The 27,613-nt window shown below is 41.3% G+C and overlaps 3 protein-coding genes across 4 annotated transcripts; 2 read left to right on the top strand and 1 right to left on the bottom strand.

Annotated features, from left to right (window-relative positions):
• Positions 1-6,323: 6,323 nt before the first annotated feature.
• On the top strand, positions 6,324-8,920 carry ino80e (INO80 complex subunit E). 2 transcript variants are annotated; one of them, XM_058053197.2, is made up of 8 exons: positions 6,324-6,425; positions 6,744-6,826; positions 6,901-6,971; positions 7,039-7,091; positions 7,164-7,245; positions 7,443-7,563; positions 7,774-7,872; positions 8,304-8,920. In XM_058053197.2, the coding sequence occupies exons 1-8, from the start codon at positions 6,398-6,400 to the stop codon at positions 8,517-8,519; spliced, it is 753 nt and encodes a 250-aa protein (XP_057909180.2). In that variant the 5' UTR covers positions 6,324-6,397; the 3' UTR covers positions 8,520-8,920. The 2 variants fall into 2 exon arrangements, with proteins under 2 accessions (XP_057909180.2, XP_057909181.2); XM_058053198.2 differs by lacking the exon at positions 7,774-7,872.
• Positions 8,921-9,116: 196 nt separating this feature from the next.
• Positions 9,117-13,036, top strand: si:ch73-54f23.2 (uncharacterized). The gene is made up of 3 exons (XM_078790816.1): positions 9,117-10,496; positions 10,930-11,646; positions 12,141-13,036. Exons 1-3 carry the CDS (start codon positions 10,176-10,178, stop codon positions 12,690-12,692), a joined length of 1,590 nt encoding a protein of 529 aa, XP_078646942.1. The 5' UTR covers positions 9,117-10,175; the 3' UTR covers positions 12,693-13,036.
• A 2,811-nt stretch (positions 13,037-15,847) lies between these two features.
• On the bottom strand, positions 15,848-25,979 carry LOC131105401 (uncharacterized). Its single transcript, XM_078790814.1, has 8 exons — positions 25,880-25,979; positions 25,685-25,792; positions 25,519-25,603; positions 24,568-24,752; positions 24,418-24,499; positions 24,222-24,339; positions 17,277-17,513; positions 15,848-17,126 (listed from the first exon to the last, which is right to left on the bottom strand). The coding sequence occupies exons 2-8, from the start codon at positions 25,754-25,756 to the stop codon at positions 17,069-17,071; spliced, it is 837 nt and encodes a 278-aa protein (XP_078646940.1). The 5' UTR covers positions 25,757-25,792; positions 25,880-25,979; the 3' UTR covers positions 15,848-17,068.
• Between the last annotated feature and the right edge of the window lie 1,634 nt (positions 25,980-27,613).

The raw sequence follows: 27,613 nt of genomic DNA, 5'->3' as shown, positions 1-27,613 counted from the left end.
TAGGGGGCCTTTAATAGTACCATGTAGCAGATATTAATAGTAGCAGGTTGTCTTTATTTTTCTCAAGCTGCTACGCCAACCGCTAAGGTCCTCTGGCACCCCTCCCCAGAGAAGGTGCTGCTATAGACCCTGAGAGAAGCGTGATCTGTTGTTGTCATATTGTTTCAAGCTATTGTTTTTCCCCCTGCTCACCACACACACAACCACTGTTGTAAAAGCCAATACACTATACAGTATGTGTGTCTGTTTCTGTACGAGTGCTGCAATGTCCATATGTTGTAAAAACAAACAAAAAAAATCTTTATATCTTGACTATTTCATGGCTTCAAAGAGCACCAAGAATAAACAGGCAATTATGATCACTGTGTAGTCGTTATTATCATTCTCACTTCAATGAAGGTCAGTCAAACATGTCACTCAACCCTAGCGCCAGCGCCGTGCCCCGGGCATTAGGCCTAACGCCTTGTTTTCAGCTTCGATAACCTTGACATGGCATTTTTTTCCTAGCACGGTACATCTGACATGGACCTTGAAGCTCCCTAGGTTTTTGGTATCCCATAGATTAAAATTGGAGCAGACATTATACGGAACCTTTGGATATTAATAATGTATTTAATACATTTGTCCTTCTACCTGCTCAGTATTCTACTCCGGATCTCAAGAATATTTTTGCCAATCTGGACATTCCCTTGGAAAATCAGTCGATTACAAAACAACTGGAGAAACAGTTTTATTTCAGGGATTAAAGTCCTGCATTCCTGCAAGACTAACCAATCAGCATGACGTTCCATGGTGAGGATTTTGGTTAGTGTGCAGGCCACACAGCCAGGAGACCCGAGTTCGATTCCACCCTCAGGCATCTCTGTGTGAAGTTTGCATGTTCTCCCGCGTGCATGCGTGGGTTTTCTCCGGGTACTCCGGTTTCCTCCCACATTCCAAAAACATGCTAGGTTAATTGGCGACTCCAAATTGTCCATAGGTATGAATGTGAGTGTGAATGGTTGTTTGCATTGCAGAATGGTTGTTTATATGTGCCCTGTGATTGGCTGGCGACCAGTCCAGGGTGTACCCCGCCTCTTGCCCGAAGACAACTGGGATAGGCTCCAGCACCCCCACGACCCTTGTGAGGATAAGCGTTAGAAAATGAATGAATGAATGCTATCCACGCACGATCAGGTCAGCTCCATACTCTCCAGATGTGGTCCTGATGCGGGGAGGAACAAAATTGACGCCCACCTCAAGGTACCTTACCATCAACTCTGTAGACGAAGGAGACGAGGGAGTGTACACCGTGAAGGACCCACGGGATGTCAGACACATCTCACTTGAGTTTGAGTTTGAGTTATGGACAACCATCCAAATGTTTATCTCACTCACGGTGCAACCAGAAATAACACATGTGGAACACACAATGTAATAGAAGGCCTCAGTTAACTTATACTTCACTACTAAACCATGAAAGTAGCATCAAAGAAGACGTACAAATAAGCAAAATGGGAGATGAATTCAAGCATGGAGGGCAGCAGTGGGTTGAAACCAAGCGTGGATAAAGGCGACCGCAGTGCAGTAATGTGTGGAAGCTGTGCCATATGGAGTGTGTGGTGTGTTGCCAGCTGATGAGGAGGTGTGTGTGTGTGTTTATATTGTGATTGTGTGTCTTCTCTTCGTGGAGCTTCCAGCCAGCTCTTTTAGCAACTGCAACATCAGCAACAGCCAATTCTTCTTCCGTCCCTGCTGTCTTTACTTCCGTTGAATTCCAGCCCCAACATTTGTGGATTCAGAGAGTCAGGAACTTTGCTGTCCGCTGTAATTATTCTTTCTGCTTCCTTTCATGTTAAGTGCCAAACATATCTCCTAGCTAGCAGACCATTAAATATGGGGAAAACTACCATATTACACTGTTGGGTGTGTTGGCCCCCCATCTGTCTGGAGTACAGGCCCCTCAGTGTGGTAGCCAACCAGATGCTATCCACCCAATGACAGTAATTTGGACAAAATCACGCTTGGTAGTATTCCATTGGCTTGCAACAATGGTCGTTAATGACACTAGGGATGCTCCAATCAGTTTTTTTTAATCATGATTCCATTCATCCATGAGTGTAATCAACCGATACCGATACCCATCAAGAGGTGATCGGCTTTTGTGATTGGCATTGAAAGTCATTTATTGGCATACGCCGATCACATGTTTTTTTTATGCTTTTAGCCTATTCATTCATTCATTCATTCATTTTCTACCGCTTTTCCTCACAAGGGTTGCGGGGAGTGCTGGAACCTATCCCAGCTGTTTTCGGGCAAGAGGCGGGGTACACCCTGGACTGGTGGCCAGCCAATCACAGGGCACATATAGACAAACAACCATTCACACTCACATTCATACCTATGGATAATTTGGAGTCGCTAATTAACCTAGCATGTTTTTGGAATGTGGGAGGAAACCGGAGTACCCGGAACAAACCCACGCATGCACGGACGGGGAGAACATGCAAACTATACACAGAGAGGATGGAATTGAACTCGGGTCTCCTAGCCACTTTTAGCCTAACGCATGTTTTAATTTTCACGCCTTGCAACCAAAAACTACAACAAATTCTAGTGTTGTTTCAGGCAATGAAGTCGATTAGCAAAAGCGTACCTATCTGGAAGTCCTCGGGAGCGCTTGGGAGTGTGACTTATTAGCGGAATGGGCATACCCAAAGGAAAGCCGGCTGTGGAGTACAGTAAATTAAACAGACCGTGGAGAGGTTCACAATATGGAAGTCCTAGAAAGCTTTCTGTGCAGGTTATTGTGTGTAGATGCTCTATAGGAGTCCACAACTCAATGCAAAGTGCAGAAAATGAGCATAATAGGTCCCCTTTGCTACATTGTTACGCTGGGGGATAAATGCGGGCAGTCACGATAACATGCTGTTGCCGCAGGAGTGCAAATATCTCTCAGGTAAGTTCAGAGACAATATTCATAGGACAATAATGGGCGTGGCCATTGAGGGCTACCAGGGTCGATTCAGCATCAGTGACCACCATGTCATCCTGAAGACAGTGACGAGCCGATGAGGGCAGCTACACCATCAGAGATGCCCGAAGTGTGTCTCCGCGTCATCGGTGAGTGCAAAGCAAAAGTGATGACTCATCACAATGGTACCATTACTGTTGGAATAAAGCTGTATATATCATTTAATTATATTATATTGCCTTATATTATCCAAGTTACTATTGCACACACATAGATCACACATTTGTATGATTCATCTTGTTTATACAGGCACACAATAGCGGGATGTCTCCTTGAGGCACCCAGTAGGCACCCAGTACCAGGATGTCTCTTTGAACCATCTATTCTGAAGATATGCTTTAATGTTGAAACCAGTCTCAACCAATTTGTATTGCTCCCCCTCCCTTTAGAAGGTTGAGACTTATGTAATAGGGCATACCTAACTTTTAATAAAAGGATGGAGAGCAGAGACTGTTTCAGAGTGGGTCGGATGAATGTTACTGAACAGTCTCTGAACACTCTCCTTGCAAGCTTATATCTCACGTCTTTGTGTCTTCTTTAACAGTTGGTGATGATGTTTTGGGTTTAACCCTAACAATTACACTCTTGTTGTTATGTTGTCATCTTGCCTGCTAATCACTCTCAGCTTTTCGTAATGGCTTCTGGAAGCGGTGATGGTCTCTAACAGCATAATGTGATTCACAACCACGGGCCTCCCGGCTGAACTGTGTGATGCGTGGCTTCATTTCCTGTCATCTCAGAGCACCAGAAGTTTGTGAGCCTGCTTCATGGGGAAAAACAGACCTGGTGCTCAACAACTCCTTGGTACACTTGTACTACAGCCCTGACACTGACCACACATCCCGCCTGCTGGAATTTGGGAACATGTAATTACATTTTATTCCTTTTTTTTTAAATTAAAAGTTATTATCATTCATTATAGTCTGTCAAAATAATGCTAGGATAGTTCATTATATGATAACTAGAGACGTTTTAGTGCCACACTTTATTAATATTTTTAATGTCATGAGAGTAAATTTCCTGTATAGTCGTATTTCTTTAAGATAAAAAGTTGTAATACTACAAGAATCATAGTTTTTTGGGGATTTTTAAGAATCAATTTAACAGTGAGGTCCAAAGTGGAGCAAGAGTGGTTAGCATGTAGGCCTAACAGCTAGGAAACCCGAGTTCAATTCCACCCTCGGCCATCTCTGTGTGGAGTTTGCATGTTCTCCCCGTGCATGCGTGGGTTTTCTCCGGGTACTCCGGTTTCCTCCCACATTCCAAAAACATGCTAGGTTAATTAGCGACTCCAAATTGTCCATAGGTATGAATGTGAGTGTGAATGGTTGTTTGTCTATATGTGCCCTGTGATTGGCACCCCACGCGATAAGCGGGAGAAAATGAATGAATGTCTAAAGTCCAGCCCAGAAGCTAATTGTGCCCTGCGGCTTCATTTTTATTTTCTAATTCCAAAAAGTACATTGAACATGATTCACATCACAACATCCCAAAGGAGGATTTAAACCTTGCACAAAAATAGAAATATAGAAATCTCTTAGTCTGATAAGAAGCTGTCATCACAATACAAATCTTCCATGGAGGCTTTCTCTCTTTGTTTAGTGTGCCTTTAAGTAAATAAAGTGTTATAAATAAGTGTTTTTCTGTTTCTAACCCTACCTGATCTACTCTCTATTTTTTATTACCAATGCAAAATCCAGCATTTCTCAATTGCTATTCTGTAAACACTACAAAGATAACCAAGGTTGGCTTCCAAAGTAGAATTTTAGCCTTTTGAGTGGAAAATACCAGGAAGCCGGGACTTTTGAATTGTATGTTGCATGCTGTTGTCTCTTTCTGACGTCACCTGGCTCTCACATGATCTAATTGCCGGATGTTGTGTTGCTGTTGTGGCATAAAAGTCATATAAATCAATATAGTTCCTGTTTTAATGCAGCTATTTTATAGGATCTTTGTGTAAAAGAGGCTTTTTGTGGAGGAGTAGGCAAGAATCCATTCAATTTTGGTCAATGAAGACATTATCCTTTTTACAAAGATATCATGCAAAATTGCTACATCAGAACCGTAACAGGAGATCCAGAAATGCTAACATTGTTGGTGTAGTTTTGGTACATTCTAGCGTGCACAACACAGGATCATATCAAAAGTAAGAGGATCCATGCAATGAAAGAGGATCCATCTTAGACCAATCAACTACATGCCTGCAAAACGCGAATAGAACATCAAGCAAGGTCAGAGAATGTTCCATTTAAAAGTAAGGGGTGGTGGGTGAGCTTGCAGCTTCCTGGAGGGTTTTACATTACTGGCTCAGTGTTTGGCACCATGTGATTAATGGCAGCAGACAAAGAAGAGGCTATTTTGGGAAAACAAAGGGCAGGGAAATGATGGTGGGAAGATACTGAGTTTCATGTTTAGATTTACATGGCGCCTCATTGATTGGAGCCAGTGCAGTGCTACTGCTGTTCCCAAATCATACTGCATCATTTTTTTAGTGGGAATGGCACCCCGGAGTCCTCACTTCCCTCTTCAAATGTGTGAATTTCACACCGTGTGAAAAGAAAAGGTCATCTTTGTGGGGTTTTAGTGTGTACTAGAAATGACACTGTCACTATGGGTGTGTGCAAGAGCCCGTTGCCATGCCGACGAGCCTGTGCTCTTTGGCATGATGTGCACACTTGGTGACATTGCACTGTCTGAGGAATAGCCACTGTCACTAAACCTTCCGTCAGCATTTCTGGAGTCTATCTCCATATTAAACATCCATGCTTCTAGTTTTGTGGCCTTACAATTTTAGAATATTGCAGTTTTATTGTAGCTGTACCCTTATCACCCCTTGAACACACCATGGGATCTAACAGTGCACTGAAGCAGGATTACTCACCCCTGCAAAAATCTCTCTCATCTATAATTCATGGTGCAGGGTCCGGCCAAGAGATGCGATGCGATGGGTAGTCGACTATGAGGCAGGTATAAAAGGGACACTGTGATAACACTGAAATAAAAAATTATGTTATCACATGTTGCTATTATTATGTAAAACAATGTTTAATATCTGCTTATACAGTTTGAATTTGTACAATAATTCAGTGGAATTTTTTTTCATCAGATTTATGTTTATATATGATGAAAACTTTGTTATCAAAATATAATGAAATAAAATATTGACATTAAAATAAGTATTGAAATATTATACGTATATTCTGAAAACTTTAATTTTAATTTTGATGCTATTTTTTTCAAAAGGCGGATAAATAAAAATGTATTTCTTATATGGTTGCGCATAATGCATGTATCCAATATTGGGTCCATATGGGAAGACACGCCCACTTCGCTCATCCATGACGTAACGTGACGTAATGACGCACACGGCGGAAACACAACAACATGTCGATAAGACAGACTCAAGGAAGAGGTATCAAGATGTTTTGGTTTCTTTCTTAATAATATGTTGTATTGTAGTTGAATTTACGATAGCGTAGTTTTCGAAACAAACACAGAGCGCCTTTTTAGAGATTATGGGATGCATGTAGAGATTTTGGGATGTTTTGGGGGAGCTAGCAACAAAAGCTAACGTGTTCAGCTAGCTTAGCCTAGTTTGTGTTTCTCAGGCTGCTAACGTAAATGTTAATGAAATACCAAGTGTTCATTAAATGAGTACAAATATATCAATTGAATCTGAAGTTTTCTCGCGTCTTGAGATTTCGCTTTTAAATTTTGTGATGTGTTTCAGAAATGAACGGTCAACCGGACGTGGAAGTCGACTACAAGCGGAAGTACAGAAATCTCAAACGGAAGTTGAAATTTCTCGTTTATGTACGTAACGAAATCACAGTTTTCTTATATGTGTTTTCCTACTGAGTATGACTTTTAAGTTCTTCCATTTTTAGGAACATGAATGCTTTCAAGAGGAACTGAGGAGGGCACAGAGAAAGCTCCTCAAAGTTTCCAGAGACAAAAGGTAACAAAATGGCCAGGGTTTATTTGATTTGCTTATGTTTAATAACACAGTTGTCGGTGCGTTTCAGCTTCCTTCTTGACCGACTGCTGCACTATGAGAGGGTAGATGAAGACTCCTCAGGTAGTCATGGCAACCAGCAAATTGTTGAGCTCTCTGCTACTGTGTTTTCATGATTGTTGTCCTATTGTTTAGATTCAGATGCAACTGTTTCTTCGGAAAACAGCGAGGGAGAAGTGCTTAGGGAGAGGGACAGAGAACGAGAAGGCCCAAAGAAGTAAGTCTTGAGAATACACTTCCTGTAGTCAATTTTACAATCAAACTGTTGTGTTTTTAGTAACATTTTAAGTGCCATTCAAGTGTAAAAAGAATCTAAACCAGCTAAAAAAAGCCCAACAGAGTTAATCAGTTGATGCTTGTTGAATGATACTCTAATGTGGTTTTGATTTTTGCTTTGTGTTTTATTTTTTTCAGGCGAAGAAGTAGCTCGGGGATGTGTCTACCGTCATCATCTTCGATGCCTCATCTCTCCCTGCTGTCCCGTTCAGGTGTTCACCCCTTGCAGTCCTCAGGCTCAGGACCTTACCTCAACACTGTGAGTGTACACTTTTCCCTCTTATCCAGTCACCGCATCCTATTTTTTTCTTATTTATCATTACTATAACTTAATTTATGTGTCTATTCAATATCATTTGTTGCATTATTCATTTTTGGTCCCTTTATTTTTATTTTTTTGCATGTTTCATGTGATCCGTTCCCATTGTGTGCATGTGTGCTCATACGGGGCGGCTTACACTGGTGGCAGATGCCCTTCCCACCAGAGTATTTGGCTCCACAAGCTGAACAAGTGAAGAAAGAGAGGAAAACAAAGGTGCCCAAAGGCAAGAAAGACACTACGGGGAAGGTGAGATGGGGAAGAAATGGGGCAAATACTATACAATACTGGAACGGTGCAGTTCATATATACCAGCATATATGCAACTCAATTGTTAAACTTACATAACAGCAGCATGCTGTTGTTTTTAAGAACTTACAGCAGAAATGCAAGTACTAGACCCTCTATATTAGAGATCCCCTACCACAAGCCGTGGCCTGGTACCGATCTGTTTGCAGTGCCAAATCGGGCTGCAGAAAACATTCACAATGACAAAAAAAGTAATTCCTACATCAAATTTTATTTATTATGAATTCATGTTTTTTGTTGTGGCCATCAGTATCTTTGTGATTCATTCTGTGTATAGCATTCATTCATCCCCTCCTTCAAGCATCGTATGTCATTCATGAGTCTCACATTCATGAGTCTCACACATTTTGTTCTTTCCGACCGCCTGTTAGGTCGTCACACCAATGGCAGCTAATTACCAATCGGGGCCGGCGGCGGCAACTGCTGCTTCGGCGGCCAGCGGGCCTTTCAGCTGGGTACCTAGACAGATGCTCAGCGGAGACGCTGCCGACGAGGAGGGAGACAGCGATGCCGACAGCGACAGAGGAGATGAAGACAGAGGCGAAGGAGACGAGGCAGAGCTAGTCATTGATATCCCTAATGAGTGAGATTGACTATGTGTGTGTTTGTGTGTGTGTGTGTGTATATATTGCATAAGGAGAGGACGGACTGGATTGGACTGAATTGCTGAATGTGGAAAAACACCATGTGGTCAAAAGGGTTTAGACATAATGGCCTTGACACCTACAGCAATGTGTATGTGGTGATTTATGAGAGGTCAGAGGTCACTGCTATTGAGCCTATGTACGTTTATGGAAGTTGATGGCAAAAATTTCAAATTGCAGGTTAATCCATAATGGAAAACATGTTATATTTTAGTGGAAATCTGCCGTATTTAAGTTTGACCATTTAAAAATAAGCAAATAATTTTGTCCTGTTTAGTTAGTGCTCCCCCTTGTGGTATCTTTGCCGAAATGCAGCATCACTTTGAAACACCATAAAAACATAACTTATTTGCATCGTGTGATAAAACAATTATCAGAAAGCACAATTTACATTGAGGTCATTTGATAGATGATTTAAAATAAAATTGAATAAATAGCCTCTCCATAGTGAGTGTGAATGGTTGTTTGTCTAATATGTACCCTGTGATTGGCTGGCAACCAGTCCAGGGTGTACTCTGCCTCTCGCCCGAAGACAGCTGGGATAGGCTCCAGCACCCCCGCGACCCTCGTGAAGATAAACAGTAGAAAATGAATGAATGAGCTTCTCCATATGTGAATTAATATATTAGTCTGTCAGCTTCAATTGTTTACAATGTTGACACCAGTCAACTGTACATCTCATAAGTTAAAAAAAAAATTTGTTCCTATCAAATGGTCTTATGTCACTATTTATTCAAGTGAAAGTGTCACAATGTCATGCATTTTTGTGCCACACCTACACAATCACAGCCTGCAGCTCATTCTCTACTGTGTTGCAGCCTGTGTGTACATTCCTGTAAAACTGTGATTTAATGTTTTACTCTGCAACCCAAAGAAGCAATCTTGATCAAGTTCTTGACAGAAGCCCAGGGGAGGTGCACTTGGCTCGTGTTTGCCCTCGCTCTTAAGCAATATGAAGGCAGTCTGGCTGGATTCCACTTCTAACTAGAGAGAGAGGCCCTGAATACTGAAAGCTGACACATGCACAAGGGGGGTAATGAGGTTTTGCTGTGTTTGCAACATCATGTCCTAACTAGCGTGTTTATAATATTCATGCACTGTGCTTCATAAAATGCTGTGTTTTGTCTTCCAATCTGCAGGATTACAGCTATTAAGGCAATTTCTGTTACATGTGGTGTAGTTTAGGCACCTGTTTGACTTGTTCCGTAGTCGACACCTCCAAGAACGTGACTTACCAAAGAAATGAACAGCAATTGGGCGACTATTGTTTGGGAATGCGGACTTTCAGGTAACCGGCAGCTTTTGGAGGGTGTGAACTTAGTGTGTGCACTACATTAAAGGTGTCACCATGGAGATGATGAAGAGGGTGGGACAAAGTAAAAAAAAAGGGAGAGTCAGCAGATGGAACTGACATAGAGGGGAGTGAGACGTTCAATGAAAGCAAGATTGAGCCTGTAGTCGTGACTTACAACATGGTTTTGGGAGCGAGAAGAGCGTGAGGAATACAGGAAGGAATCAGTTATTGCCTTCTCACTCTGCATGGCTTTGTGAGACAGAGTGGGCAGATTTGCTGAGCTCACCACCACCACCACCACCACTATGCTGACGGCTGCTGCAGCTGCTGCTGTGTGGGCCCTGGCCTTGCTAGGCCCAGTGCAAGGCTGGGGCCTGTCACTGACAGCTGAAGACAACACAGAGGAAGCAGACTTCAGCCTCTGCAGTCACAGCTTCTACAGACAGACGCCTCCCATAGATGGTTCTGAGAGAACGCCGCTGCTGCACCCTCGGTGTCACAGATTACCCCACGGCTTTGACTTCGCCACTCTCCACAGGCCCGGCTGTGACACAGCTGTCGGCTCGGCCCTGCATCTCAGCCACGGATGGACAGAGACGCCAGGACGGGAGGGGGAGGAGCTTGTGGTAAGGGCGATACACTACATGGAATGAAAAATAATTGGCATAACTTTAAAAACTAGGCTGCACGGCGGGGGAACGGTTAGCACGCAGGCCTCGCAGCTAGGAGACCTGAGTTCAATTCCACCCTAAGCCATCTCTGTGTGGAGTTTGCATGTTCTCCCTGTGCATGCGTGGGTTTTCTCCGTGTACTCCGGTTTCCTCCCACATTCCAAAAACATGCTAGGTTAATTGGCGACTCCAAATTGTCCATAGGTATGAATGTGAGTGTGAATGGTTGTTTGACAATATGTGGGATTTACTGTGACATAGGAAATGGATATTTAGGTAATGTAATACTTGCCAGACATGCCAGATTATTTTGTACTTTATTTTCAATTCCTCAAATAAATAGAAACCTCTTTCATTACATGTAAACGGTTGTTTTTGTGTCACACAGGCACTTAAAGAAGATGGAGTGTTCATTCCAGCCCTTCTCAAAGGAGGCAATGATGCATCGTCATCTGAAGACTCCCCCCTCCAACACTGGGACTCAGCTGTCTCCACACTGGTCCACTCCACTATCTCTCCACAATGCTATTCTTTAAGCGGGGATCTCTACATCCTGACCGCCACTGAGGGGTGTCAGGCCCCGCCGCTGTGGTCTGCCATGTGTTGCTCAGTCCCGGGAGGGAAAGGCAGTTTCAGTGTGGGGTTGATCAGTGCCACAGATGATGAAGGTCAACGGCAGGTGAGCATGAAGGAACTGCAGGAGCTGCTGGGAGTGGAGGAGCTGTTCTCTGGAGGCTGTGATGGAGCAGATGTGGAGTCTGGAGGTGTCACAATGAGGCTTCCCACTGAGGCAGAAACCGAAAACACAGAGGAGTCGACTGCAGATTCTACGGAAGTACACTCCACAAGTCAAGATCGAACATTGGACAAGCGGGACTCCGAGGCAAATGACGCAGAGGAATCTGCACACACATCAGAACGTAGCAGTGGAGAAACGACAAATACGGGAGAAGAGGCAGTTTTGACACATTATGATGAGGCAGGCGCTGAGCAGAAAGATGCAAATTCCAGCAGCATTGTGATGTCCATCATCTCCACCACTTTGACCATCCTCAAAGCTCCACTTTGGCCCGTCTTCTCCAGAATCACACAGTTTCCTGGACAGGTGAATGAGAGCATTTTAGTTTTTTTTTCAGTCCATTTTTACTCAGATAACCTGGCTTATTTTTATGATTTTTAACAAGTACATTATGTAATTATATCCTCATCTAATTTTAAGTAATTACATTCATAAATGTTATTATTTACTTTATTTATTATATTTATTTTTATAGCACATTACTGGCCTACTTTCATATCACTCAATTTTTATTTATATATTTATTATATTTATTATATTATATTTATTATATTTATATATGTATAATTTAAAAACATTTTTAAAGTGCTGTGTATTTTATTATAAACATTGATAAATGCTGTGTTATGTATTTTATTGTGTTATTTATTTTATTTATTATATTTATTTTTATAGCACATTTCTGGCCTATTTCATATTACTCAATTTTTATTTATATATTGTATTATATTGTATTGTATTTATGTTTATAATATTTATATGTATAATTAAAAAAAAATTAAAATGCTGTCATTATCCAGGTGACTTATGTTCTTCAGGAAGACCTTGGAGTTCTCTCGGCTCTCCCAGGAGATACGGTCTCCCTCTTCTACCTCCTGACCTCTGACCTCTTTTCTTGGATGCACTGGACTGTAGAAAACCTGTTTGGGATGGGCAAGAGTTGCGTCTATGGCCTCTACCACTGTATCTCCTCCATGCTGGGGGAGCTCCTCAACTGCTGCTACACGGGTGTCACGGGCATGGGGACGCTGGCTGGTGACACACTGGGGATCTTTGGCGATGCCCTGGATAACACCTGGTGGGTGACCAGGTTTTTCGGAGGGCGTCTGCTGGAGCAGAGCGGGGACTACGTAGGAACAGTGGCGATGGAAATGGGGGATCAGGCTGCGGCCGTGGGTGGGGGGCTGGGAAAGCTGGCATGGAGAAGTGGAAGTGGGGTTTTCAGTGTGTTCATTGTGGGGGGCAGTATCATCTTCGGGGTGGTGAATGTGGTGTTTGGTGCGGTCACAGAAGGCTTTGGACGGGAGACGGATACAATCCACACCAATGTGCAATTTGAGTTGCCTGAGTAGAAGCTAACGTTTTAAAATGGATTAACAATGAATAAGAATAGATATTTTATTCAATTTCCTGTTGAAAAAATATTTGTTAAACATTTGCACGTTTGTTGTTGCTGACAACCTCTCTTGTGTCATTAAGAGAAGAAGGATTCAATGTCGTTAGTTGTTCCTTTGTTGTTTTAATAGGATGATCACACATTTTCACCTTCAATGTGTTTAAACAACAATTTAAAATCGAACAACTGTTTGATTTTTGCCCGTTTTTCAGGTCCACGGCTGTCGTGAATTCTCCTTTTTTGAGGTGCCAAAACAACACTTTTCTGGTCCGGGAGGTGGACAAATCCCACCACACATTAATCAGGGGCCTCGGTCGGACCTAAAGAAGGCAAAAAATCCCACTTTTCTGACGCTTCGTTTTTTTGCCTGTTTTTCAGGTCCGCGTCTGTCGATTTTTCGCCTTTGTTTGAGTTGTTTAAATGACACCTTCCTGGTCCGGGAAGTGGACAAAACCCACCACACATTAATCAGGGGTCCCGGCAGGGCCTAAAGAAGGCAAAAAAATCCCACTTTTCTGACGCTTCGTTTTTTGCCCGTTTTTCAGGTCGCGGCTGTCGATTTTTTGCCTTTGTTTGAGTTGTTTAAATGACACCTTCTTGGTCCGGGAAGTGGACAAAACCCACCACACATTAATCAGGGGTCTCGGTAGGACCTAATGAAGGCAAAAAATCCCACTTTTCTGACGCTTCGTTTTTTCGCCCGTTTTTCAGGTCCGCAGCTGTCAATTTTTCGTGCTTGTTTGAGTTGTTTAAATGACACCTTCCTGGTCCGGGAAGTGGACAAAACCCACCACACAATAATCAGGGGTCCCAGCAGGACCTAAAGAAGGCAAAAAATCCCACTTTTCTAACAGTTCTATTTTCTCCCGTTTTTCAGGTCCGCGGCTGTCGCGAATTCTCTTTTTTTGAGGTACCAAAATGACATTTTTCCGGTCCCGAAAGTGGGCAAAACCCACCACACATTAATCAGGGGTCCCGGTAGGACCTAAAGAAGGCAAAAAATCCCACCTTTCCGACTGGTCGATTTTTGCCCATTTTTCAGGTCCAATCATACTTAGAAGGACCAAAATACGACAAAATACTGTAAGTATTACATGATTTGATTAATGTACCTGTTACTATTTGGTCACAGCATGTAATTATATAAAATCTTGTTGGTGGTGTTTCAATAGCGGTCTTTGTAGGCATTTTATGTGCATCCCATCACAGTCTTTTTATCTGTTTGTATATCTTTAGAATGCACAGGAAAGAGGAAGACATGGAGCCCAAATTAGACCAACAGAGGTCTTCACATCGCGCTGGGGTTACTAAAAACAAAGTCTTGTACTTGAGAGGTCCAAGAAGCAGTCCAAACCACATACCAACCTCCAATAAGAAGTGTTCTGGGTTGCACTTCATACCCAATCATTACCCTGCCAGCGCCTCTTTTGAATGCCTTGGCTCCTATGAAAGCCAGTACTACAATCCCACAGGGCCACACAGTCTTGCAGTTGCTGCTCACACCCTGGTATCATGGACTCTGCAGGTCACTTCTTGATCCCAGCTCAAAACCACAGCCTACTGATCCATCATTCAAACAGCGGATCTCCTCATTGTAAACCAAATTACTACTATGTATATGTGATAGCTATTCCGTTCTGGTTTAGTTCAAGTTGACATGTATACAAACGATACTCAGAATTACTACGCTGGTCGGGTACCTGAATGTGTCACTTCGCTTCGTTTCACTTCAGCTTCTGGAGTCGATGTATCCACACGGACTTTGGGTTTATGCTAATAGTTGTGTGCGTCTATAAACGTAAGTAACTTTTATTCTCACTTGTTTTTCATGTTAGACGCCGTTTGATCCATATTATTGTGTTGTATAGTGTCATGTACAAGTTGGTTGCTAACTGCCTAGCTAGTTAGCCTTGTTAGCATCGCCACGAGATGTGTCGGTGTTCAATTGTGCACATGTTGCTAACTAATGTGTATTTTAGTAGGCCTTGTGCTTATGTTTAGTTTCAATGAGCCACTTTATAGGCTCATACGTGTTTATGCTCACTAATATTGTCTTGTGTGCTTGTTCCCTCATAGAAGACCACAATCCTCTGATGCACATACAGGTATACACACATACACACATTCATATACACATACCTCATGCACACCCACTTACCTGTGATGGGTCACGTGGCTACAAATAAATAAAAGAAGACATCAATCTGGATGTGGACAATCCCTCCTTACTACTGAGCTCACCTGGACACAAATGCTGTCCTCACCCGGCACCCTGGAGTGATTGCTGACCAGTACTACGCCCAATTAACCTCCATTACTACAGGTATTTTTTTTAAATAAACTTCTATAGCAGGTGTGTCCCAAGGGCCACAGTACCGTTGATAGCATTTGACAGCATTTGACCTCTGAAAATATTCTAAAATCAATTAAGTCAAGATACTGAATTCCATCCATCCGCTCATCCTAACATGCATGTTTTTGGAATGTGGGAAAAAAAACGGAGTACCCGGAGAAAACGTACGCACACACGGGGAAAACATGCAAACTCCACACAGACATGCCCATGCGGAGATTCGAACCCAGTTGTTGTACTAGCATTAGTGATTAAGCATTGAACTACCACAATTATTCATTATAGCACCCAAAGTCATTAAATCTTACCTTTATGAATTCCCACATAGTATCAGGATTTGGGAGCAAATATGAGGTGCAAGAAAAGGGGGTCAAATATCGTTCAATGACCGTCAAAAAAGTAGGAGAAATTGCAGCTCCCATTAAACATTAAAAAACTAATTTTCCAATTAATTTTCTAATTAATAGCTACAGAATTGTAATAAAATAATTCATTCATTCATTCATTTTCTACCGCTTTTTCCTCATGAGGGTCGCGAGGGGTGCTGGAGCCTATCCCAGCTGTCTTTGGGCGAGAGGCGGGGTACACCCTGGACTGATCGCCAGCTAATCACAGGTAATAAAATAATATTTACTGTAATATATTGATTAATTTGTACGTATTTTATTGTGTTCTAAAAGAGAAATGAAATTACATTGACTTTGCAATGATGATGAAACAATGCCCTGTGTTTTAGGTATTTTCATTATCACTATCATGTCATTATCTTTTCATATTTTTGCCACAGTTGTGCAATATGTGTGAATTTATTGGTGTAATCCAGCAGATCATCCTGTTGTTATAATAGTGTTTACAGTGAATATAAAAGGAAACAGGGCCCTATGTGAAATGCACTGCTAACAGAAATGTGTTAAATGGCTTGTACAAACAACAATTTACATGTCACCTATTTGGATTCAAACACTTGAGGCCTACCGATCTGATGCAAGCCTCAGCAAATCACTGATGACTGTAGAGCGTTAATGTTGTAATTATAGCCAGGGTGTTTATTGACCCAAACCGCAAAGAGGGTGAGATTAGAGAGAGCCTGTTGAATGTGAAAACTCACATACAGTTTTCTACAAAATACTGTATATAGCTAATAATTGTTCAAAACCTTAATAACGATTCAGAGTGCATGAGATAAATGAAAGGAAAACCGTTGCACTTTTTGACCATATTGTCATTCATTACCAAGTATATTACACAACACAGCAACAGCAGAGCCAATGTTGTAATCTCGGTAAGGAGCAAATTGCTTCTCCAGCTGATGAGTTCATTGTCAACAGTAAACAACAGTACAGCAGGTGTAACAAGCATAATTTTCCACACCAACAACATTTTAAAAGCGCATATAGAGGTAGATAAAGGTACCAGATTCTAAAAATGCAGATACTTCCATCTTGTGGGGCCAATTCATTTGCTTTCTTTGCTTTTGTAGACTAGGAGACTCAGCGGTTAATAGGATACAGGCATTAATTGACACATTTACAGTATGCAAATATATATGACATTTCTATATTTAATGAATGAATGTGTAACCAATATGATGCTTCAGTTGCTCATGGGACTTTTTGGTTAGTAAAACATAGGTCTATTTGGCTGTGAATTACACAATATACATACAGCAGAGGGAAATGTTGTGATAATAAATACATATAAATAATTCAATTCAATAATGTTGCCTTTGAAATAACTCAGAAACACCTTCAGACTACAATCTTAAATATGTTATTCAAGGCAAAAAAAAGAGCGTTTTTTTAAGATGCGAAGATTCAAAGCTTCACACAATTCCTTTTGCAACTTCTTATTCTATGAGAATTTGTAGTTTTTAATTGCAAAAACTGCAAGGTTGATGATTGATTTAAATCCAAGCTGTATTGCTTTTCAAATAAATCAATACTGCTCTGTCCAGGGTGTCTCCACGCGCTGTTTCAGTGTCATTCCCAGGCCATCAGTAGCTTGTGGAAAGGTACAAAGGCACCATGGCCGGGTTTGCTGCACAGAATACAGAGAGAAACCTGAACTGAATGTCATAGGTTTATTTAAAATGCCTCCTTAACTCATTTTGCAGTCCAAATGAATGAAAATTGGATGGAATATCTCTTGTAAGAACAGTAACTTTGCACTAACCATGCACCACCTTACCAGTCAAAGTAGCAGTGTCCCTTATGGTGGCCGTCCCGCACGCCGTGATCGGGTGCCTGCAGCTCCACCCCGATGTGGAGTTCTGACTCCCCCTGCAGGTGACCCAGGAAGCGAACGCTACCTGTGCTGATTCGCCCTGAAGGCAGCATAATTCTGACACGGTGACCCAACTGCAGATCCATGGGAGAGTGGGGGACGAAAACTCGGTGCGGTCCTAAAGATCTTCCTGATCTTACACTTGGAGTGGGGAGAGGTAAGCACGGTCGTCATGTAATATAATAAACATGTTTTCATCCTAAGGTGAGGCTACCGTGGGTTCAATCACGTTTAGTCAGCTTGTCTGTAAATGTGATGTCATTATTCTTGTTAATCAGAGAATAAAACACAGAAATCACTTGCAATACTTCCATCATCCTGATGGTGTTGGCATCCGTGAGCTGGAAGGGGCTTGTAACGGATGTTCTTCCACAGAGGAAAAGCCAGAGTTAGCTAGCCAGAGCTAGCAGAAAATCAAATGAATTCCATAAATTTGTCATTCTCTGCTGAATGAATTGATGATTATATCATTATTATTATTATTATCATATTATATCACATTATTATATTAAATTAAAATTGATGATTCTCAAACTCACCAACAAACTCCTTTGGAGTTTTATTTTAATATTAATACAGATTCTTTGGGGGGGCGCTGTGGAGCAATGGCGGAATAAGACGTGTTTGCGAGAGCTCTGTTAACTTTGTTCTTAATGACACACTAAAATGTGGTAAATCCACTCGTAAAATCCTCAGAGCCACGCAGTAAAACATATACGAGTGCAGCACATCGACCAAGAGAGGAAAATATGTCTAAAAAGGGAAAAAATAAGAAGAACGACCACCAAGAACCAGGCCCCGACCAGCCCTGGGACCCGAGTGATACGCCTCCGCCTGAGAGTGGGGGTGACGAGGCGGACCCATCCAACCGTGCAATACTAGCCGCTATCGCTAGCCTGCGGAATGAAGTCGCACAGATTAAAAGCGATATATGTGCCTCTATAGAGGCACGTATACAAGTTGTCTACGCCGAAGTCAGGGAGGAACTGGCTACGATTAAAAAGGAAAACCACGCGTCCATCACAACACTGGAAAGAGCTGCGGCCTCCCGCGAGAGGACTGTTAAGGAGCTGGAGAAGGCGGCTACGCTCCACTCCGACGATATCACTAATCTCCAGCGCCAGGTAACACGACTCAATTCTGAGATGGGGAAACTAGCTGGAAAATGTGAGGACTTGGAAAGCAGGTCTCGAAGGCACAACATCAGAATTGTCGGGGTTCCCGAAGGGGGCGAAGGATCCAGGCCTCGAGACTTCGTAGCCGGGATGCTAAAAGACATGCTAGGTCTGGATGAGAAACCACTCATCGATCGAGCACACCGGGCCCTCCGGAGAAACGCCGACCCACGAGAGCCGCCTAGACCCTTCATCCTGAGGCTACACTATTTTCATGAGCTTGAGGACATCCTACGGAGAGCTAGAACGGCGAAACAACTTCATTTCCAAGGCAAGAAGATCCAAATATTCCCCGACTATCCGCCCACCGTGGCTAAGCGGAGGGCGCTGTTCAATCGAGCCAGGGAGCTACTACGCGACAAGCCCGGCGTCAGGTATGGCCTGCTATATCCTGCACGACTCCTGGTCACATACAACGGCACACAGACTTCCTACATTGACCCTAAAAAAGCTGAAGGATACGCGGAGAGTCTGTCCGGACCAGGGCCATCGGCTGCTGCGGAGGACAGATAAATCGTGGGCCTCAGGAATACCTTAGTTAGCTTTGATAGCTGACATTAGCACGGTACCTGATGCCGGGAGAAAATGACTCAAGATAAACATGCACACAAGCATTGCTGATGTTTCACTACATGATGGTAAGAAGAAGCACTGTGTGCAAAGATGAAAGACTTGGTCTACTGTGCTGCACTAGATATCCTCAGGCATGTATAGCAAGAATGTATCCTGGTGTTATTGCTGGCTCCCTTTCATATGTTTAACTGCATTTATTATTATTTCTACTAAGTTTCAGAGCTGGCAGAGCATTTTAAGTTATTAACAGGCCACCAATAGATGTGGAAGTAACTTTAGTTATTAGTTTTTTCTGTTTTAACTTCCCTAAGAAGACTCGCGCCATTCATTTCGAATTGGCTAGAGTAGTTTCTTTTGTTTTTGTTGTTAATATGGTGTTCAGGTTGACCTGGGGAGGGATAGTAGCTTGGGAAGGGCAAGAGGACCTACTTTCTGAAAAAAGTTTACTGATAGGAGTGACATGAATGACAATACTAAGGGTAAAAAGACCCTTACCTTTTGCAGCTGGAATGTACGGGGAGTTAATAACCCAGTTAAAAGAGGGAAGGTTCTGTCTCATCTGAAAACACTGACCTCGGATATTGTGTTTTTACAGGAGACCCATTTGAATAATAAATCACACGGCAGACTCAGAGCAAAGTGGATAGGCGAGATTTACCATTCGACTTTTTCTTCCAAAGCAAGGGGGACAGCAATCGTAATTAGGAAAGGCACACCCTTTGTGCAGAAAAAAACAATAACTGATAGAGAGGGACGCTATGTTATAGTGATTGGAGAGATTCGGAATACCCCATTCACTCTGGTAAATATATACGCGCCTAACATAGATAACCCGATATTCTTTCAGAAAGTCTTTGCATTGATACCAGATATTTCACAGACTAATCTTATAATTGGAGGAGATTTTAACACCGTTTTAGATACATATCTAGACAGATCCTCAACAAAAAAGTCTCCCAAAAATGCTTCAAGTGAATTCCTAAACACATATATAATTAATACTAATATTCTAGATATTTGGAGGATGATGAACCCCTCAGGCCGGGATTTTTCTTTCTACTCATCAGTGCATAATTCTTATAGTAGAATAGACTACTTTCTGGTCGATGCCAAACTGGCACCTTATACAGTGGATGCTCGGTATCACAGCATTGTGATCTCAGATCACAGTCCATTCTCCTTCTCAGTCTGCTTAGACCATATGGATAAGCCACACACTTCTTGGAGGCTGAATCCTTATTTGCTTACAGATAAAAAATTCCGAGAGTACTTAAAGGACCAAGTTTCATTGTACTTTGAGATGAATGATCTCCCAGAGACATCTCCCTCTATTCTGTGGGAGGCATTTAAAGCCTATATTAGAGGTAGCATAATTTCATTTGAAGCTTCAAGGAGAAAAGAAAACATATCCAAAGTAAAAGATCTAGAAGAACAGATCAAAACGTTGGACCAGGAAAATGCGCGTTCTCCATCTGCATCATTACACAGAAAAATAACAACATTAAAGTATGAATATAATCAAATTATGTCTGTGAAAGTAAGCAAAGCATTCCTGTACACTAGACAAAGGTTTTTTGAATTTGGTGATAAACCACATAAATTATTAGCTCGGCAACTCCGGAAAATGGAAAGTGATAGGACAATTCATAAAGTAAAGGCCTGTGACAACACTATCCTTACAAAACCCAAAGATATTAATAACAGGTTTCTTGACTTTTATACTGATTTGTACACTTCTAAATCCGCGTCAGAATCTGAAATCATGAATACATTTTTAGACGAATGTGAGCTGCCGAGGTTGACAGCTAAAGATTGTGAATCTTTGAACGCAGAACTTACAATCAAAGAGGTCCAAACTGCTATTGCCTCATTAAAAAGTAATAAAACACCAGGTCCTGATGGCCTCCCTGGAGAATTATATAAAACATATAAGGAAAAGCTGTCCCCTTACTTATTAAAAGTATTCCAACATGCTCAAGAAAGCGGTGATTTGCCTCCAACACAAACTGAAGCTGTAATCACCGTAATTCATAAAAAGGGAAAAGACCCTCATGAGGTTGGTGCTTATCGCCCTATTTCACTCTTAAATGTGGACGGGAAGTTATTTGCCAAAATACTAGCAAACAGACTAGGCCCCCTGCTGGGGAGGTTAATCCACCCAGACCAAACGGGTTTCATACCAAACAGACACTCCACTTTCAATTTGAGACGCCTGTTTAATATCCTTTATACAGAGAGACTACCACACACTGACCTAGTCGTTATTTCGCTAGATGCCGAAAAGGCTTTTGACCAGATTGAATGGCAATATCTATTCGAAGTTCTCAGGAGATTTAATCTCGGAGATAGATTCTTGTCACTGATTAATCTGATTTATAAAAGTCCTACAGCACAAATCCTAACTAATAAAACATTATCCTCCTCATTTAAGTTGCATAGGGGGACGAGACAGGGTTGCCCCCTCTCCCCCCTAATCTTCGCCCTTGCTATTGAACCACTAGCGCAAAGCATTAGGCTCGATGCTCGGATACATGGATACACAGTTAAAGAAACAACTAGTAAAATATCACTATATGCGGACGATATCCTTCTTTACTTAACTCATCCTCAGGAATCTATTCCAATACTCCTAGATAAAATTAATCTGTTTGGTACTTTTGCAGGATATCGGATCAACTGGACAAAAAGCGTTTTAATGCCGGCTCGTACAGATGTTCTGACGTCCCTGTCTAATCTCCCATTCAAAATCTCCCTAGATAAATTCACCTACTTGGGGATCGAGGTGACAAGAGAACACACCTCTCTCTTCCAAGAGAACTTTCCGCCCTTAATTGAGAGTCTGCGCTCTAGATTGCTCTTTTGGGATGCACTTCCAATCTCAATGATCGGAAGAATAAATGCAATCAAGATGGTCTTTCTCCCACAGATATTATACCTGTTCCAAAACATTCCAATATTCCTTAAAAAATCTTTTTTTAAACAATTAGACTCCATAATTACACCCTTTTTGTGGGGACATAAATCTCCTAGAATCGGTAGGAAATATCTCTACAGACTGAAATCTGAAGGAGGATTAGCTCTCCCAAATTTTCTGTTTTATTACTGGGCCTCAACACTCAAGAATTTTATTGTTTGTCTAAACACCACGGAATCCCCACCCAATTGGCTAATGATGGAACAGGGAGACTGCCATCCACATTCACTAGCCGCAATTCTTTTAGCACCAACCCCGATCAGTAGATCATTGTACAACAATAACCCCCTTATCCACAGCATGATTCGCATTTGGAAACAAATTAAAACCAGTTATAACCTCAATTCTATATCCCCTGCTCTACCCATAGATAGAAATCCCACTTTTGCCCCATCTGGTCTAGGAGGAAGCTTTGCTAAATGGAGTCAGAAAGGTATAAAATGTGTTGGAGATCTATATATACAGGGTATCTTTGCCTCATTCTCTCAACTACAGCATAAATTTGGATTGGAAAATAATTCTTTCTTTCAGTATCTGCAAATTAGGGATTACATACGTAAACATATGGAGGACTTTCGGAATGAGTCAAAAACATTAATAAATGATTGCCTGAAATTGACAATAGATGAACCAAAATTGATAACACGCATCTACAAAGCCCTCCTGTCAATGACTCCCTCTCCAGCTCATATACATAAGCATAAATGGGAAAAAGAACTTGGCGAATCGATTACAGATGATCTCTGGGATAGTGCACTTGAAAAAATTAATACATGCTCGCATAATGCCAGACATTGCCTTATTCAATTTAAAATTATATACATGCTCCATTTCTCAAAGGTAAAACTACATAATATATACCCAGATGTCTCGCCTGTCTGTGACAGGTGCAAATCTTCGGAGGCAACTCATCTTCATAGTTATGCACTTAGGTATAAGGTATATCTTGAAAGACAGACTTCAACATTTTGAAACATCGTGGCAACCTTTTGTTAAATATCTGGTAAATACAAATCAAGCTCAAAGATGAATGTAACATGCACTTCAAGATTCAAGTGAGGTTTTATATAGGTCCTCAACAGGGATAGGGGGTGGGTGGGCTGGCAACCTGCTTTGTTGTATTGATGTTATGTTTGTATATTATGTTTTATGTTCTGAGTTTGTATTTTGTATATTTGTGTTAAAAAAAAAAAAAAAAGAAAAACCCAATAAACATACATGGGAAAAAAAAAAAAAAAAATACAGATTCTTTGTTGTAAAAGTCTGATCATCTCCTGGTGAGCTTGGATATATAATAATAATAATAAATAATAATAATAATAATCTTCCACCTTAGCAGCATAATTTACCAATTTCTTCAGCAGAGCATGTAAATATATTTAATACATTTGACTTGCTGCTGCTCAGCTGAAGCTGCTGTCAAAAAAAAACCCCAAAACAGGCTTTTCCTGTCTATGGAAGGACGGCAGTGACAAGCACTTTCCAGCTCAAGCAAGCCCCTGCCCCTTTAGAATGAGAAAAATACGACAAGCACCTTTCTTATAATATGTCACTGTATTTGATTGTGTAATTAAAAATAATTATATAATAATAATAATAAATAAATAAAAATAATAATTAATAACAAATAATAACAAATAATAATTATATAATAATAATAATAATAATAATAAATAATGTCACACCTACATTAAGAAAGACATTATATTTATTATATTTATTATATTATATTTATATTTATTATATTTATATTTTGAGTGCACTCAGTCGGTAGGCATGGGACAGGGCTTGGGCACTAAGCTGAGAAGAGATGCCTCATCTTATTTTTCTGCCATGTATTTTATTTGAAAATGTGCAAATTCAATGATTTTTACTTAAGAAAATTAAAAAAATTATTGGAATCATACAGAAAATGCATTTAAAATATGGTTCAATCGTTTGTACTCCCGAAGTACCTCATTTTGTGGTCATATATAGTACAACTTTGATATTTACTTGACTTTTGTTATTATTTCTAAGCAGAGTAAACACCAGGGTTCATTTTAACTGAACCAAATATTAACACTACCTTATTCCGAACGCAGTATACTGTACTTTTATCCTACACTCACTGAATGTGTCACGAACCTTGATGCTGAAGAACAGGATGAGGTGGCGCTTGATGCTGTTGACAAATATAAGTGGCTTCCCTGCGATGTAACATCAGACCCTCTGTCATGGAGCATCAGCCGAGAGACATTGAAGGCTAAATTGAGAAGACACACCAATGATAGTGACAAATGGACCTGATCGGACAGTAAAGGAGTGCCATATTTGCACTTGCATTTGCTGGAAGACTCGTCCAATATGTCTCCATTGTCCACTATTGGTTGTACTCTCATCAGTGCTCCTGTGTCAAAGATGACCTGAGGGACATAACAACATATATGGTCATCAGTCATGATGATAAACAAGTCAAACAAATGGTACACACATGATTGCATAGCTCTTCCTGTTTCCTTTGCAGCTCCGCAAACCTCCTTTCCCATGATGCTCTCTCGCAGGCGATCCTGGTTTTGAGCGACAGGATGTCTTGCTCGGTTTTGGTCAGTCGCTTCTGAAGGGTTGCAGTGCGGTCAGGGCAGCCCGGTATGGCGGCCACCATCTTGCTGTCAGAACCTGACAATGACAGGTAAATCAAATCATGAAAAGTGTCTTTTTAGTGTTGCTATGAAAAATTTGCATTTCAAGAGCATCTTTTTTTTGAGTGACAGACGGGCTTAATTTAAATTTTATTTAATTTTGTTATGAAGTGGATCGTTTTAATTCTTTGCAGTTATATCACACTTCAGAATATTAAAATGTAGCCCAAAAATTTAGTACTTTTGCTTTATTTTAGTTTTATTTTGGTCAAGATTTGTGCCACCTTGTTACGGGCCATGTCTTGCTATTGAAAAAAATGAAAAATCAGTTTCATTCATTCATTTTCTACCGCTTTTCCTCGTGAGGGGTGCTGGAGCCTATCCCAGCTGTCTTCGAGGCACGGTACACCCTGGAGTGGTTGCCAGCCAATCACAGGGCACATATAGACAAACAACCATTCACACTCACATTCATACCTATGGACAATTTGGAGTCGCCAATTAACCTAGCACGTTTTTGGAATGTGGGAGGAAACCCACACATGCACGGAGAGAACATGCAAAAAATTAGTTTTATTTTGTTAAATTAAGTGATTATTTACATTTGCATCACTTTGTGAAAAAATGTGTAGTCTTTGTGTGTTTACGGTGTAACAATTTGGAGTTTTACTTTATTTGAAAAACAGATCTCAAAAGTCAAACAGCTTCAAACCATCATCATGCAAAATAATGGGCATTGACTCAAAGTATGTATTGTATTCCAAAGATTTTATACATGGCTAAACAGTCCTCATTAATCTTACCTATAGATTGTTTATGATGACAGTCTTTTTCCACAATTGTGTGATTTTCCTTTGGTAGAAACCGGACTGCATTGTATGGGCAAATCTAAGATGCGAAATGTCAAAACAAAGCATTACTTTTTGCATCGTTTATATGAGTTATGTCACGACTGCAGATCACTCTCACCCAAAGGAACCTGCAGGTGCACAGTATCCCTTTGAAAGTCCATGTGAACACACTCCACAGCATACATGCCATGGTGGTGCAGCATGTTCTCACATGGCGACCATCTGCCTGAGATTAGCAAGCTAAATGATCATAAAATATGAAATATTAAGACATGGTGAGGTGGTTGTAACTGAGACAAATCTGGACACTGACCTTATCTTGAGGCTCAGTTGAAGGACATGAGGAAAACCAGCCCAAAAATATGAGGTCAGACGGGGACGTCAGTACCCCATTTCTGTCAGGTGGGTTACGTTCTATCCCAGTCGCCACTGAATGCTAATGTTGCGTAGAGGCAGTGTGGATGACCTGTTGCTAGACAACTGCTGGCTGCGTAAATCGGATCTAATCCTCTTAAGTCATGGACTTGCTTAATTTGGTCCACTGAGCCTTATACCTATAAACAATGTCAGTAAGCCTGCCCTTGATTTGCAAGTCTTTTAGCAGACAGCGTCTATTAAGCTATCAAACATTTCCCACCCACCATACAGAAAACATTAAAGGATGCTGGGGTGGACGTGCACTTTTGCACCCAGTTGATTGCTAAACCCAACCAACTGGAGGTTAATATGCTAAGATCAGAAAATGCTGAACAAAAACATCCAACATCTTAGCACATATGTGTAACTTCACTATATATCTCATATTAAAATATGAATTTCATTTATTTTCTACCGCTTATCCTCACGAGGGTCGCTGAGGGTGCTGGAGCTTATCCCAGCCGTCTTCGGGCGAGAGGCTGAATACACCCTGGACTGGTCGCCAGCCAATCACAGGGCACATACGTATAGACAAACAACCATTCACACTCACATTCATACCTATGGACAATTTCATTCATTCATTCATTTTCTACCGCTTATCCTCACGAGGGTCGCGGAGGGTGCTGGAGCCTATCCCAGTCTTCTTCAGGCGAGAGGCTGAGTACACCCTGGACTGGTCGCCAGCCAATCACAGGGCACATATAGACAAACAACCATTCACACTCACATTCATACCTATGGACAATTTGGAGTCGCCAATTAACCTAGCATGTTTTTGGAATGTGGGAGGAAACCGGAGTACCCGGAGAAAACCCACACATGCACGGGGAGAACATGCAAACTCCACAAAGAGATGGCTGAGGGTGGTGACATCCCTTAAAGCAGGGGTCTCAAACACGCGGCCCTAGTTTGAGGCCCCCGCCTTGATATGAAAGTTTAATTTTAGTGCGGCCCGTGCAAGTTTGATATGGGTGCTGTATGGTATCATGTACCCAGAAAAAATTATTACGTTTGATTAATGTTCATGTTAAAGGTTAAATAACTGTTAATAGTTATCCTCCCTATCCATGTGGAAGTGGTAAGTTTTTGGCTATTTAAGTTTAAAGGAAATAATTTGAAAGAACTAGAAAAATAAAAAGTGGAGTGTTTTATCAGAGCTTTTCTTGTAGAAAATTGGAACCAAAGCGAAGTTTTTTTAATTTTTTTGTTTTTAATAAATGTGTTTTTTTGTTTTTTTTTTTGGAAAACCTGATGCGGCCCAGTCTCACCCAGACCCGAGCTCCAGTGGCCCCCAAGTAAATTGAGTTTGAGACCCCTGCCTTTCACCTGGGGTGAAAGTTCAAAGATAGGTTCCTGAGGAATTTGGAATGTCAGGTGATGTGTGACCCCAGCTATCAATATCATTTTTTTTTTTATCATCTAATGTTATAAAAATTGGCTCCAAATTATTTGACAATTTCTTGATTAGAACAATGTAGAATCTGGGTTCCTTTAACAGGAACACATATGGACCCATGTTGTAGCATGCAATCATCTCGCCAAGGTGATCGGGTAACAGGTATTTGGAGGTGTAACGCATCGTTGGTCCACACAGTGGAGAACTTAAACATCCCCAAAGAAACCAAAG

The sequence above is a fragment of the Doryrhamphus excisus genome, linkage group LG5 (assembly GCF_037039965.1).
Source record: "Doryrhamphus excisus strain RoL-2023G ecotype Guam linkage group LG5, RoL_Dexc_Guam_v1.1, whole genome shotgun sequence".
Classification (NCBI taxonomy): domain Eukaryota; kingdom Metazoa; phylum Chordata; class Actinopteri; order Syngnathiformes; family Syngnathidae; genus Doryrhamphus; species Doryrhamphus excisus.
Note: the sequence above shows the minus strand (reverse complement) of the source record. Positions and strands in the feature narration are given on the sequence as shown.